The sequence below is a fragment of the Panthera tigris genome, chromosome D1 (assembly GCF_018350195.1).
Source record: "Panthera tigris isolate Pti1 chromosome D1, P.tigris_Pti1_mat1.1, whole genome shotgun sequence".
NCBI classification, from domain to species: domain Eukaryota; kingdom Metazoa; phylum Chordata; class Mammalia; order Carnivora; family Felidae; genus Panthera; species Panthera tigris.
Window position 1 is genome coordinate 100,855,995 of NC_056669.1, and position 12,882 is coordinate 100,868,876.

The 12,882-nt window shown below is 39.5% G+C and overlaps 2 protein-coding genes across 2 annotated transcripts; both read right to left on the reverse strand.

The window, feature by feature from the left end:
- Nucleotides 1-5,664: 5,664 nt before the first annotated feature.
- Nucleotides 5,665-6,492, reverse strand: LOC102962259 (olfactory receptor 1020-like). Its single transcript, XM_015540527.2, has one exon. It carries the CDS (start codon nt 6,490-6,492, stop codon nt 5,665-5,667), a length of 828 nt encoding a protein of 275 aa, XP_015396013.2.
- A 5,053-nt stretch (nt 6,493-11,545) lies between these two features.
- On the reverse strand, nt 11,546-12,499 carry LOC102969288 (olfactory receptor 5AP2). The gene has a single exon (XM_007088785.1). It carries the CDS (start codon nt 12,497-12,499, stop codon nt 11,546-11,548), a length of 954 nt encoding a protein of 317 aa, XP_007088847.1.
- Between the last annotated feature and the right edge of the window lie 383 nt (nt 12,500-12,882).

A 12,882-nucleotide genomic window follows, 5' to 3' on the forward strand; every position in this document is an offset into this window, starting at 1 on the left:
CTCATGATCTTACAACTCATGAGTTCTAGCCTCACGGGTGAACATGAGCTCCACTTCCACATCTGGTGAGTCCTGCTTCTCTTTCTCTCTCCGCCCCTTAGGGGATTCTCTCTCTCTACCCCTCATTCACTTGTGCGCTCTCTCTCTCTCTCTCTGTAAACAACAACAACAAAATGCACTTTATGTCGATCTGTACCTTTGAAACAGCACTGGGATTTTACCATGGATTTGCAGTGTCTCCTGTGGCCAGGCTATTTCCTGGCCTGGTAGAGAGTATTAGTTTCTACATTCCCTTTCTTCCCTTAAAATCCTTAACTACTGGGGTTTTTGCATTTCTTTGTTATTCTATCACCTCCTTGGATATTCTAACAGAAGTATGCTTGGGTAAGTAGAGCTTGTAGGGCACAGATCATGGACCTAAAATGACTTCTCTTGGGTCAGGAAAGTTTTGTTTTTCTGGGGACCCCGAACTCTCTGTTAACACAACCACAACTGAAAAACTTAAAAATAAATAAGTAAATATTACCTATAATAACATCAGAAGCATACACTACTTAGAACTGAATATAATAAAAACTACGCAAGAGATTTAATCTGAAAATCACAAAACACTGTAAAGGGAATATAGACTTAAATAATGGAAAGATACATATCACTTGTGGATTGGACAATTTGATGTTGTTAAGTTGTCAGTTCCTCCTGAACTGATCAATAGTTTGCTGTTGTTGTTGTTTTTTACATTTTTTAAATTTTTTTTTTTTAATTTTTTTTTAACGTTTATTTATTTTTGAGACAGAGAGAGACAGAGCATGAACGGGGAGGGTCAGAGAGAGGGAGGCACAGAATCTGAAATAGGCTCCAGGCTCCGAGCTGTCAGCACAGAGCCCGACATGGGGCTCGAACTCACGGACCGCGAGATCGTGACCTGAGTCGAAGTCGGCCGCTTAACCGACTGAGCCACCCAGGCGCCCCAACATTTTTTAAATTTATTTTTGAGACAGAGAGAGACAGAGCATGAACGGGGGAGGGTCAGAGAGAGAGGGAAACACAGAATCTGAAACAGGCTCCAGGCTCTGAGCCATCAGCACAGAGCCCGATGCGGGGCCAGAGCCCGATGCGGGGCTCAAACTCACGGACTGTGAGATCATGACCTGAGCTGAAGTCAGAGGCTCGAACGACAAAGCTCATGCGCCCCTTGATCAATAGTTTTAATGCAAGTCTAGTCAACCCTGCAGCAAGCTTATCTTTTTGAAAATTGATTCCAAAATATGTAGAGAGATAACTATAAAAAAATACTTAGATGAACCGAAGCTATTTTGAGAGTGAAGAAAAATTATCGAATGATCTAGCCTAACCAATCTTAAGACTTAATAAAAACTTACTGTACTGACAACAATGTGTAGATCTAAAGATAACAAACAGATTAATTGTACAGAACAAAGGATCCAGAAATGTATCTGGTGAGAGAGCGTAAGGCAGGCTGAGGGCAAAATACAAGCTACACCACTCCCACCAGGAATAGGTTTGCTGCTGACTGACAAAGGAAGGGACAAAAAACAACTGATTAAACCCATAAGAGTCTCCCCTGGTTTACAAGAAAAAGGCAATCCCATCAATGGTCTAAAGTCCAGGAACTCCCTTCTGTCTTAATGTTAATGCTCTGCTAGAGGGAAAAACAACCTTGGCTTGACAACAGCTAAGCCTTTGGTAATCTTTGAGTCTCTAGCATATGAAAGTCTCTTTGGAAATTCCTCTTGACTTTATCTCCCAGGACTCCATAAAACAGTCAACCCCCACTTTTGCTGTGCAGCTCTTCCTGCCCAAGGGTCCTGTCCCTTGCTTTGATAAAATCTTTTTGCACCAAAGATGTCAGTTAAGAATTCTTTCTTGGCCATTGGCTCCAGACCCCACGAACCCCACCATCACCCCAAAATTTCATCATATCCACTCATATATAGTCGGTGGGTTTTTGAACAAAGGTATGAAGGTGTTTCAATGGAAAATGCCACTGGAAAAATTAATCTGTAGAAAAATTTAACTTCAATTCCTATATCACATTATACTCCAATAGTCCAATATTAATTTGTTACGGATCATAGAACGAAATGTAAACACCAAATCTACAAGTTTCCAGGAACAAAAATAAAAGAATGTCTTCATGATCTTAAAGGTTACCAAAGTTTTCTTAGGAAGGACAGAAAAATCACTAATTGTGAAACAAATATATAAATTTTATGTCATCCAATTTCAAAGTATGCACTCTTCAAAAATAATGTTAAGATAATGAAACGGTAAGCCACAAGCTAGAAACAAATATTCGTATGGAATATTTTTGACAAGGACTTGTATTTAGAACACAAAAATATCCTCCACAACTCACTGATCAAAATAAACAACAAAATGTAGCAGGCACACTTCACAAATGAAGACACGTGAATAGTCAAAAACCACAAGAAAATAATTTCAGTTACCTATCATCTTCAAATAAATGCAGATTATTGAGAGACTAAGAGAAAAATTACCAGGTGTACTCACAACTGCAAAGAAAAGACTCCAACCTCCCCCCCCCCCCCCGCCCCCCACTGCCGTTCCGGAACCAGCCAGGGCGTGCCCAGTTGTGGTCTGACCTAAAGGTGGGAACCAATCAAGTTCTGCTGAGTGTTCAAATTTAAATGTCAACCAATAACAGCTCTGTAACCACAAAAAAATCCCTAACTTGTTTGTGCCTGTCTATAAAAGAAGCTGTAAGATCCTCGCTCGGGGCCTCTTAGCGTCACCGGCAAGGAGTGCGCGGAGGACCGGGTTCGAACCTGCAATAAACGACCCTTGCCGGTTGGCTTTGACTCTGGACTCTGGTGGTTTGTTTTCGGGGGGTCTCTCGAATGGGGGCATATCAATTATAACTACAACTGGATAGTTGCCACCTCCATGGCAAGAACTAAAACGATTGAGTGTGACAAAAGGAAGCAACTAGAACTCTCATGATGTGCCACTTGATGGAATGCAAAATAATTTCACTACGTTAGAAAACTGGTTATTTCTCATAAAATTCACTTAGGAACTTATACCTTGTTACAAAACTGACCCAGCAATTCTACTCTGAAGTATTTATCCAAGAGAAAAGAAGACACATACCCTCAAAGAAACTCAAGTGTATACTGGCAGATGCATAGATAAACAAAGGGTTGTATGTCCATACAATGGAATGCTGCACAGAAATAAAAATGAACACACTACGCATACACTGTAAATGAATCTCAAAAATATAGAGAGAGGGATCAACTGCCTGAAAGATAGAGCAATGAACTACCCAACCCTGCTCCTCTGCAAAAGAAACAAGAACACTGGCAAAAGTTATCCAAATCAACGTTGACAGAACTCTGGGACTTAACCAAAGGCTTGCAGCAATCCCAGGAGTGTTTGTTCCAGAAAAACAGCAGGGGATCTTGATGAGAAGGATGAGCTCCCCAGTTGTACAGTAGCCTTGAAAACCGGAATTGCAACTTTCTGGCTGCACTCATTGGTCAGACTGCATTGAACCTTCACTTCAAATTTCTACATTTCCTGGGGAATAAATTTACCTTCAAAAATATGACTGAGCAATCAACTTGGCTTTCAAATCAAGCAGATCAAATTATCCATGTTTAATACCGGAGTATGATGTTATGAGATCCAGCTTATACTATAGATTATAAACATGAAGAGCAAAAAGCTTTAGTACTGAAAGCTAAGATTTTCCTCAAACCCATTCTCTACTAGAAATTTGTTTAACAATTACATCAACGAACCCAGGAGTTCCTGGGTGGCTGATGTGGTTAAGAATCCCACTCTTGGTTTCAGCTTAGGTCACGATCTCACGGTTCCGGGTTCAAGCCCAGCATTGGGCTCTGAGTTGGCAGTGCTCTGAGTTGGCTCTGAGTTATACTGGGTTTTATGTCTCTGAACAGGGAGTTGCTTGGGATTCCCTCTTTCTCCTTCTCTCTCTGCCCCTTTCCTGCTCTCTCTCTCTCTCTCTATCACTTTCGCTCTCTTTCTCAAAATAAATAAATAAACTTACAAAAGAAAAGATGGAGCCCATTAAACTATCTGATTTATCTCTTAGCTCTTCTCTTGTCTTTGTTTCTATGGTCACTGAAGCCTGGGAGGAACAAGGGGAGGAAAAAAATAGAGAAGGAGGAGAAAGAGAAAGAAGAAGAGGAAGATGGGAAGTAGTTAAATAGAGTTCTCAGTAGTGAATAGGAGCTGTCAAGGCAACTATTTATCAGCTTTCTCTCTGGAATAGGGGCCCAAAGAGTTTTTACCCAGCCGGATAGGACCATTTACTTTTCAAATTCCTATCATCACAAATTGCATATTCTTAGAGGATCAGGTACACTGAACCGAACAGGATAATAAAAGACGATGTTGTTTATGTTAGGCCATCTGACAAAAACAGAAGGAAAAAAACACATAAAACCCTCAAATCTAGGAACTATAGAAAAACAAAAGGAATAAGAGCGGCATCTTACAGGTTTTAGCCTAAAAGTCATGCTTCTGTACTGCCTTGTGGCCAGATTTTTTTTCTTGATCCTGTACCCCCTAAGGAAGGTCTGCCTGCTATTTTAATCCAAACATTTATTTGTAACTATCACAAACATACCAAGAAGCTTCTGGCTTCTAGTTTTGTTTTTCAGTATATTAGAGTAAGTAGCCAAAATGTAGTCACTTTAACATTGTTAGTTGGAGGGGGTGCTGATCATTTGAAATGTTTAATTTCAAACAAGATAACTTGTTTTAAAAAGAATAAAACATCATCCAACAGATCATCCAACCAGATATAAGAGAATAACTTTTCTTTTTTTTTTTAAAGTTTTATTTATTTATTGAGAGAGAGAGAGAGAGAGAGAGAGACAGCATGCATAAGCGGGGGTGGGGCAGGGAAAGAAGAAGAGAAAGGACCCCAATCAGCCTCCATGCTGTCAGGGCAGAGCCCAAAGTGGAGTTCAATCTCACAACCATGAGATCATGACGTGAGCCGAAACCAAGAGTCAGACACTTAACCAACCAAGCCACCCAGGTGCCCCATTAGTTTTCTTTTTTAGAGGACCTCTCAATCTACGTATGTGACATCATATTTTTATGATGTCATATTTTTATGATTTTTTTCCAGTTCACTGGGGATAAAACGCAGTCTCTAAGCCCTCTTCGAGTCCTCTGGACAAATTCTGGCTCAGCCTGCCCCTTATCACCTGTCCTCTGGAAGTTACATAAATCACCGTTCAATCATGGAGCTTCGAGTAGGAAAAAAAGAGTCATTCCTTCTGCTATTCAGTCTTTATCTCATTTACTTTTATACTGGGTTTTATGTCTCTGAACAGGGAGTTGTATTGTGATAGCTGATTAGTTTCAAGCATAAAGGCTCTGTGGAGTTAGTGGGATTCATATAGAGGTTTAACCATATTCCCCAGGATGTCGAGACATTCGGCCCAACTCTACTATCAAAAACAGCAACAACAAAACTCATGGCAGAATGAAATGGAACCAGGATGAATGGAGGTGGATTTAGTCATTTCTACGTTCCTTCAGAGTTCTAAAATCTCACACTTTGTTGATTCTAAGTACAGAAGAATAGGTTGTTTTAAAAATTTTACCTAAGGAAGCTTTGACGTCCTTAGTTCTCAGACTCTAGATGAGAGGATTTAACATGGGAATGATCACTGTATAAAACACAGATACCACTTTGTCATGGTCCCTTGAGTAGCAGGAGCTGGAGTGCAGATACGTGAACAGAATAGTGCCAAAGAAAATGGTGATCACCATCAAGCAGGAAGCACAGGTGGAGAAAGCCTTGTGCCTCCCTTTAGCAGAATGGATCCTCAAGGTGGCAATGGGGATGTACAGATAAGAACTGAGAATAATCAGGAGGCAGCTCAGTTCATTAAAACTGGCAAAAGCAAAAACGACAACTTCATTGACACGTGTATCAGAACAAGAGAGTTTCAGGAGGGGTGGAGTGTCACAGAAAAAGTGGTTGATGACATTCAAGTGGCAGAAAGACAGCTGAAAGGTGAAGCCTGTGTGAATGGCAGCCTTCAGAAAGCCTGCAAGATATGCGGCCGATACCAGAAGGACATTAAGACACAGGGACATGGTGACTGTGTAAAGAAGAGGCTTGCAGATGACCACGTAATGGTCATAGGTCATCACAGCCAACAGAAAGCCCTCAATTCCAGCAAAGGAACCAAAAAAGAAGAGCTGCGTGGCACATGCACTAAATGAAATGACTGGGTTCTCCACCCAGAAATTCATTAGCATATTAGGGGCAATGACAGAAGAATAACAGAAGTCAACAAGGGATAAATTGCTGAAGAAAAAGTACATTGGGGTATGGAGATGTGAGTCACTCTTGATTAATAGGATCATGCCAAGATTTGCAAACACAGTTATCACATGGATGACTAGAAATACCATAAAAAGAAGAAACTGTAGTTCTGGATGATCCCTGAATCCCATGAGAATAAATTCAGCCACCGTTGTATGGTTGCTCATATCTTTGTCTCAGAATGGATGATTCGTTTGCTAAGATAAGAAAGAAACCGAGAAAATAAATTGCTCAAAGAAAAAAAAAATACCAGGAAAATAAAATAGTTCATTCTCTGCTATAATTAAGATTAGTTCTTAAATGCCCAGAAGACCTGTGTATTTAACCTCTTTATTTGCTTATTGCAGTGAAGAAAACTTCCTTAAGTAAACTCAGTAACCTATTTTCTTTTTAAAAGTAAAGTGTGTGTGTGTGTGTGTGTGTGTGTGTGTGTGAAGTCTTTGATGATTGACCCTATTTATACATAGCCTACGCTAACTTCCAACTTTTCTTTCCTCCCCCCTTGCCCCTACTGCCTTCACTTCCTACGATCCAATTCCTTTGCATTGGCCTTGGCAATTAAACATACCATACAGTTGAATATCCTTGCTGTGTGCAAGACTGCATTTCCTGTTTTCTCTTAAGCCCATTCCGATTGGGCTTGCACCCTATCACTCCACAGAAACACTTCTTGCCGAAGGCGTCAGGGATGTTTACATTGTCAAACCCCACGGTCAATTCTCATTCCTCATCTTTTTGATCTATCAATAACATTTGAGGGAGTTGATTTCTTACTACTCCTCAGAAGACTTTTTTCTCTCATCTGCTAGGACAGCAGACTCTGAGTTTTCCTCCTACCAAATGGATTGTTTCTTCTCAGTGTCTGCTTATTCCTCCTCTCCTTTCTTAGTCTTAAGGTTGGAGGAGCTCATTCCTCAATCTTTCTCTCTTTCCAATTTACACTCTACCAAGCTGACTATTCAATTTTGCCAGCGTAATTACCTTCTATATACTTAAAACTCCTGAATTTGTATCTCCAGCCCTGACCTCTTTTCCAAACTCCAGACTTGTAGTTCAACTGCTTGCCTACATCTCCACATTAATATCAAAGAGCAGCTCAACATAACCCAAAGCTGAATTTCTCAGGCCCTTCCCTAAGTTGCTCCAAACATAGCATTCCTTATCTCAAATTAATGACAACTCTATACTTTCATTTGCTCAGATGCAATTAAATAAATATTGAAGAAATTGATCTCTTCTCTCTCTCACACACTATATAACCAGTCCATCAGATAATTATGTTGGGTCTACTTTCAAAATATTTGTATTAACTACCTCCTACCACCTCCATTCCTACCAAGACCTCAGCCAACATTATCTTTCACCTGGATTATTACAACAGTCTTTTAACAGGTCTATCTCTATATTCACACAAAATCCTACCCTATAAAATAACCAATTGAAAAATTTTGTAAAGCTCTACTTTATGCCTATATGTATATATACAAACATACTCACATTATATATGGCATTCTTGCTACAAAAATTAATTTTCTCTGTTTTACACATACACAAGTATGTATACACATGGATATACATGTATATATACATCCATATATGCATGTGTCTGTATATACTGAAAATTCTACAAAATTCTGATTTGTTATTAGTGATCCTAAATCCCTGTCTTCTTCTAAAAACAAAATCCAGGGGGCACCTGGGTGGCTCAGTCGGTTATGTGTCCAACTTCGGCTCAGGTCATGCTCTCATGGTTTGTGAGTTCGAGCCCCGCGTTGGGCTCTGTGCTGACAGCTCAGAGCCTGGAGCCTGCTTCGGATTCTGTGTCTCCCTCTCCCTCTGCCCCTCCCCTGCTCATGCTCTGTCTCTGTTTGTCTCAAAAATAAATAAAACATTTTTTAAAAATTTAAAAACATTAACAAAGAAATAAATCGAAATAAAAATAAAATCCAAATTAGTTTAGTTGAAACATTAAATTTAGTGTTTCAGACATATCATAATTGAGATGGTTAATTACTTGAATGTTTTTTGAGTTGTCTCAGAACGTTTTGATATCTAAACACTTTCAGATAAATTAAACCGTCTTACCTTTGGCCTTAAGAGATCTTCACTAGAAGTAATTGTTTTTACTTTTAGTTTTGTTTTCTTGCTTTGGGAGGAATACCAGTTTTCTGTCTCACAGTGTGAAATTTGTAGCTGGGATGAAAATGCAAGCAGTGGAAGAGATCCAGCTATGACAGAATTAAGACACGGTTAATTCAAAGAAGAGTAGAAAATGCTGCTGTTGAATCTGAAAGCAGACGGTCCACCTTATCAAGTCTGTCGTGATTCTCTTGAGAGTTAGTCTCTGCAAAACACTAAAAATCGAAAGCTTGAAAGGTGCCAATCCAAAATTAAGACACATATTTGCTCTTCACTGAAGTAATTAAACTACTTTCTCCCCAGTGAACAACTTATACCCTGGAGAGTAACTTAGGCACGTAGAGAAGTACAGAAGCTATTGCATGGTCCTGAGACTCCATGGAACATGACACTAAATTAAACGGTACGAAATGGACCAGATCCAGCCTCCACACTTCAGAATTCCACTTAAAATGGGATCGCTCTTCATTTCTACTAGAATATGGCTCTCTCGGTGCATTAATTAATTAATTAATTAAACAAATATCTACCAGTATCCTTGGTACTGAGAGAGTAGCCAATAAAACCTATCTTGTTCAATCCTTCATGCAGCTTGCAGTCTGGAGTCGGGGTGTGGACAGTTATCACAGGGTGATCAGAAAAAGTGAAGTCCAAAGACACTTGGTGAACTACCAGGCTTGTTTGATCAATCACTTCTTCTCAAACACCTTCCTCATTGCATGTCTTTTCCTCCTTTCATTTGTTCATACTGGTCCACACATACGTGTCTCCTGCTATTCCTTTGGCAAACCGAGGAGAATTTTGCCTCAGGGCCTTTATACTTACTGTAAGTGTACCTGAAATGCTTTTCCACAGACATTCAGATGATATTACCTTTATTCAAGCCTTGATCAAATGTTATTTCCACAGAGAACTCTTCTCTGACACCACCATTCCCTACTCTAATACCTGGTTTTCTATTCTTCAAAATACCACTCATACCCATGTCAAACACGTGCACATGTACACACACACACACACACACACACACCTATGCACACATACATGCACATTTGGCATAGAAAATAAAGTCTTCCTCACCGAAATATAAGTTTGGGAAGATTAGAACCTTTAATTTTTTACCTGCTATATCTCTAGTACGTGTTACATGCTAGTTTTTCCATTAATAACTTTTTGACTGTTTTATTGAAGTATACATGCGCCCAGACGCAACAAATTATATACATTAAATGTGGGCAGAGTTTTGTATGAATAATTTTAATGGATTATGGCTCAAGATATAAAGCGTGTGTATTTCCTTATTCTAATCACAAACTATGGACAAGTAGCAGGAAACACAATTTATACCTTAATGTGGAAAAGGATATTTTAAGCTCAAAGATACATAGGTGTGAAGCTAAGATATAGACCCTCCTAGTAGTACAAAAGTTGTAATCTCCTGAAATACCAAGTAAACATAAGACAGAAGAACAATGTTTAGAGACAGTAATGTGAAGCTCTTATGTGTCCTTGACAAGACTGGGTTCAATGGAGAGGCAGTACAGAAACACAACTGGAAAATGCAGTGGGATTCGAGAAAGTAGAGACGAGGGGTACAGGTAGTTATTTTGAAAACATTCATTGTAAAGAGAGCAGAGAAATAAGTTGGTGACTGGATAAGACTTTCAGCCAAAGAAATTATTAACAAGGGTGATACTAGAAGATGCTTATAAACAAATGAGAACATTCCAGTAGAGTGTTTTGAAGTAAAGTTTACGGAAAGCTCCAAATGTGTGCCAGAACTGGGTTTAGGGACAAGCAAGGGATACAATATCCATTTGACAAGTGGGAATAAGAGTATATGTAAAAAGATTAGAGACGGCAAGATGGGGATGATCTTGTCTAAATGTTTTTGTTTTGAAGAAAGAAGTATGACACAAGATCGGCAGTAGAGCATGGCATGCTGAGATGTGTTCTCTAATTGTACTAAGCAGCTTCAAGGGAGGACAGAACAAAGAAACAAGTTAGTTTAACTAAGTTGGGATTTAGTCAGATGTGCAGAATGGAGAGAAAGTAGAGCATGGAATTGAGGGTGATTGAGGATGAGTCGTTATTTGATGGACCATGGAATTTCAGCTGGGCACTGAGAGTAGCGATGAATATTGATCAAGGGCAACTCGTCTCAGGTTGGTGAATAAGAAGCAACAGAAGGACAGATATTATAGCATATGAGCCAGAATAAAAGGCAACAGGAAGGAGGATACCAAGCATGATACAGTTTTGAATATCTTTGAGAGAAACGTTGATTAACACTTGAAAGTGGAAGTTATAGGAGGATGGAACTATTCAGAGTGGACATGGTGAATTAACACATTCTTTGTGGTCTCTAACCAATTTGGGGGGTGGGGAGTGAACTGATCTTACTTGGAGCCTGAGAAGTACTGGTGTGCTCCCTCAAGGTCTCGAAGGGATAGTGAGATGGAGAGAAATAGGGAGTAGACATTTACCTGATTCCAAATCATCGGCCTCCTTTGACATGCCATCTCATGGAAGAAGGCAGTTCCCCCATTGTTCCTACATTGACAGTGCCCTGCCCCACTACCATGAACAAAAGATAGGCAATTTACTTTCAATACACATTTATTGAAAACTATACGAAACTCTGGGAGAAGTGAAGATTAAAAGTTAAAGTACGTTGAATCATTACCCTCAAAATATTCCAGTTAATTCACAAAATCAGGAAAATACTACTCTGTTATTGCAGTTGTACCCATATTATAGATATCAGATCAAGAAAAGCTAAATATTGACATTGGATCGTAAGCCCAAGTCAGCCAAATCTAAGTATTTTGATACTTTACCAAGCACCAACCTCCCCCCACTGTGTTTATTCATCATATAGGCCCATGAATGCACATTTAAAAAACCAGAAGATTTAGAAGTATACCCCCATTTTAAACAATCAACTTTAATATACACAAGCACACAGAGCTTAAGCAACCAGACAATAAAATTAATGTGAAAACGTATTTTCTTCTGCATAACAGGATGATATATAACATGGCTTTACAGTATGTGTTTCTGTAAGATCTTCTTTAGGGCCCCTTTCACATCCTTATTTTTCAAACTGTAGATGAGGGGGTTTAACATAGGAATCACTACTGTATAAAAGACAGAGACAATCTTGTCCTGTTCCATTGAATAGCTAGATGTAGGGCGCAAGTACATGAAGAGAATTGTCCCAAAAAATATGGTGACAGCCATGAGGTGGGAGGCACAGGTGGAGAAGGCTTTGTGCCTGCCCTCTAAAGAGGGAATCCTCAAGATGGCAATGAGGATACACAGGTAAGAAATGAGAACAACCATAACACAAGTGATGACATTAAAACTGGAGAAAACCATGATCACAATGCCATTGATGCGAGTGTCAGAGCAAGACAGCTTGAGCAGGGGTGGGGTGTCACAGTAGAAATGGTTGATCCTATTAGAGCCACAAAAGGACAATCTGAAAGTCATTCCTGTGTGTATGGCTGCATTCCCAAAGCCTGCTAGGAAAGACGTAGCTACTAGCAAGAAACAAATTCTCCCAGACATGAGAACTGAGTACAGCAGAGGGTTCCAAATGGCTGCATAGCGATCATATGCCATCATAGCCAACAGAAAGCATTCAGTCCCCAAAAAGGAGCCAAAGAAGTAGAACTGGGCAGCGCATCCATTAAAAGATATGGCTTTGTTCTCAGCCACAAGGTTCACCAGCATCTTAGGAGTGACAGAAGAAGAGTAAGAGGCATCAACAAAAGAGAGGCTGCTGAGAAAGAGGTACATTGGAGTGTGGAGACAAGGATCCATCTTAATTAACACCATCATCCCTAAATTACCCACCATGGTTGCCATATAGATTAACAGAAACAATCCAAAGAGGACACTCTGTAGATCTGAATTGTCTGAGAGTCCTAAGAGGATAAATTCTGTCACTTCTGTTTGATTTCGTCCTTGGACCTCTTTCATATATCTTCTCATTTCAGCTGCAAGAAGATGAAGCATGGCATTTGGTCAGATATAAACATGAAAGAGCCATAAACATCTTTTTATTGACATGTATATACAGAAATTCCAAAAATGTGTTGGGCTTGATGTCAAGTCAAAAGACATCAAAAGACTCTGCTAAGTTCTAGGTGTACTGCCTACTAACTAATGACCTTGAGATGAGTGACTTAATATATACGTTAACCTAGCTCACGTCTAGCATTAACTGTTTATTGGATAATTATACGAACTTAACCTTAAGATGTATCTCTCTTCATTATTTATGACAAATAAATTAATTGATATATTAACACATAGTCTCTGGACACAACTTCTGGAGAAAGATGGCAAAATGAACTCAGACCACTTCCTACTTC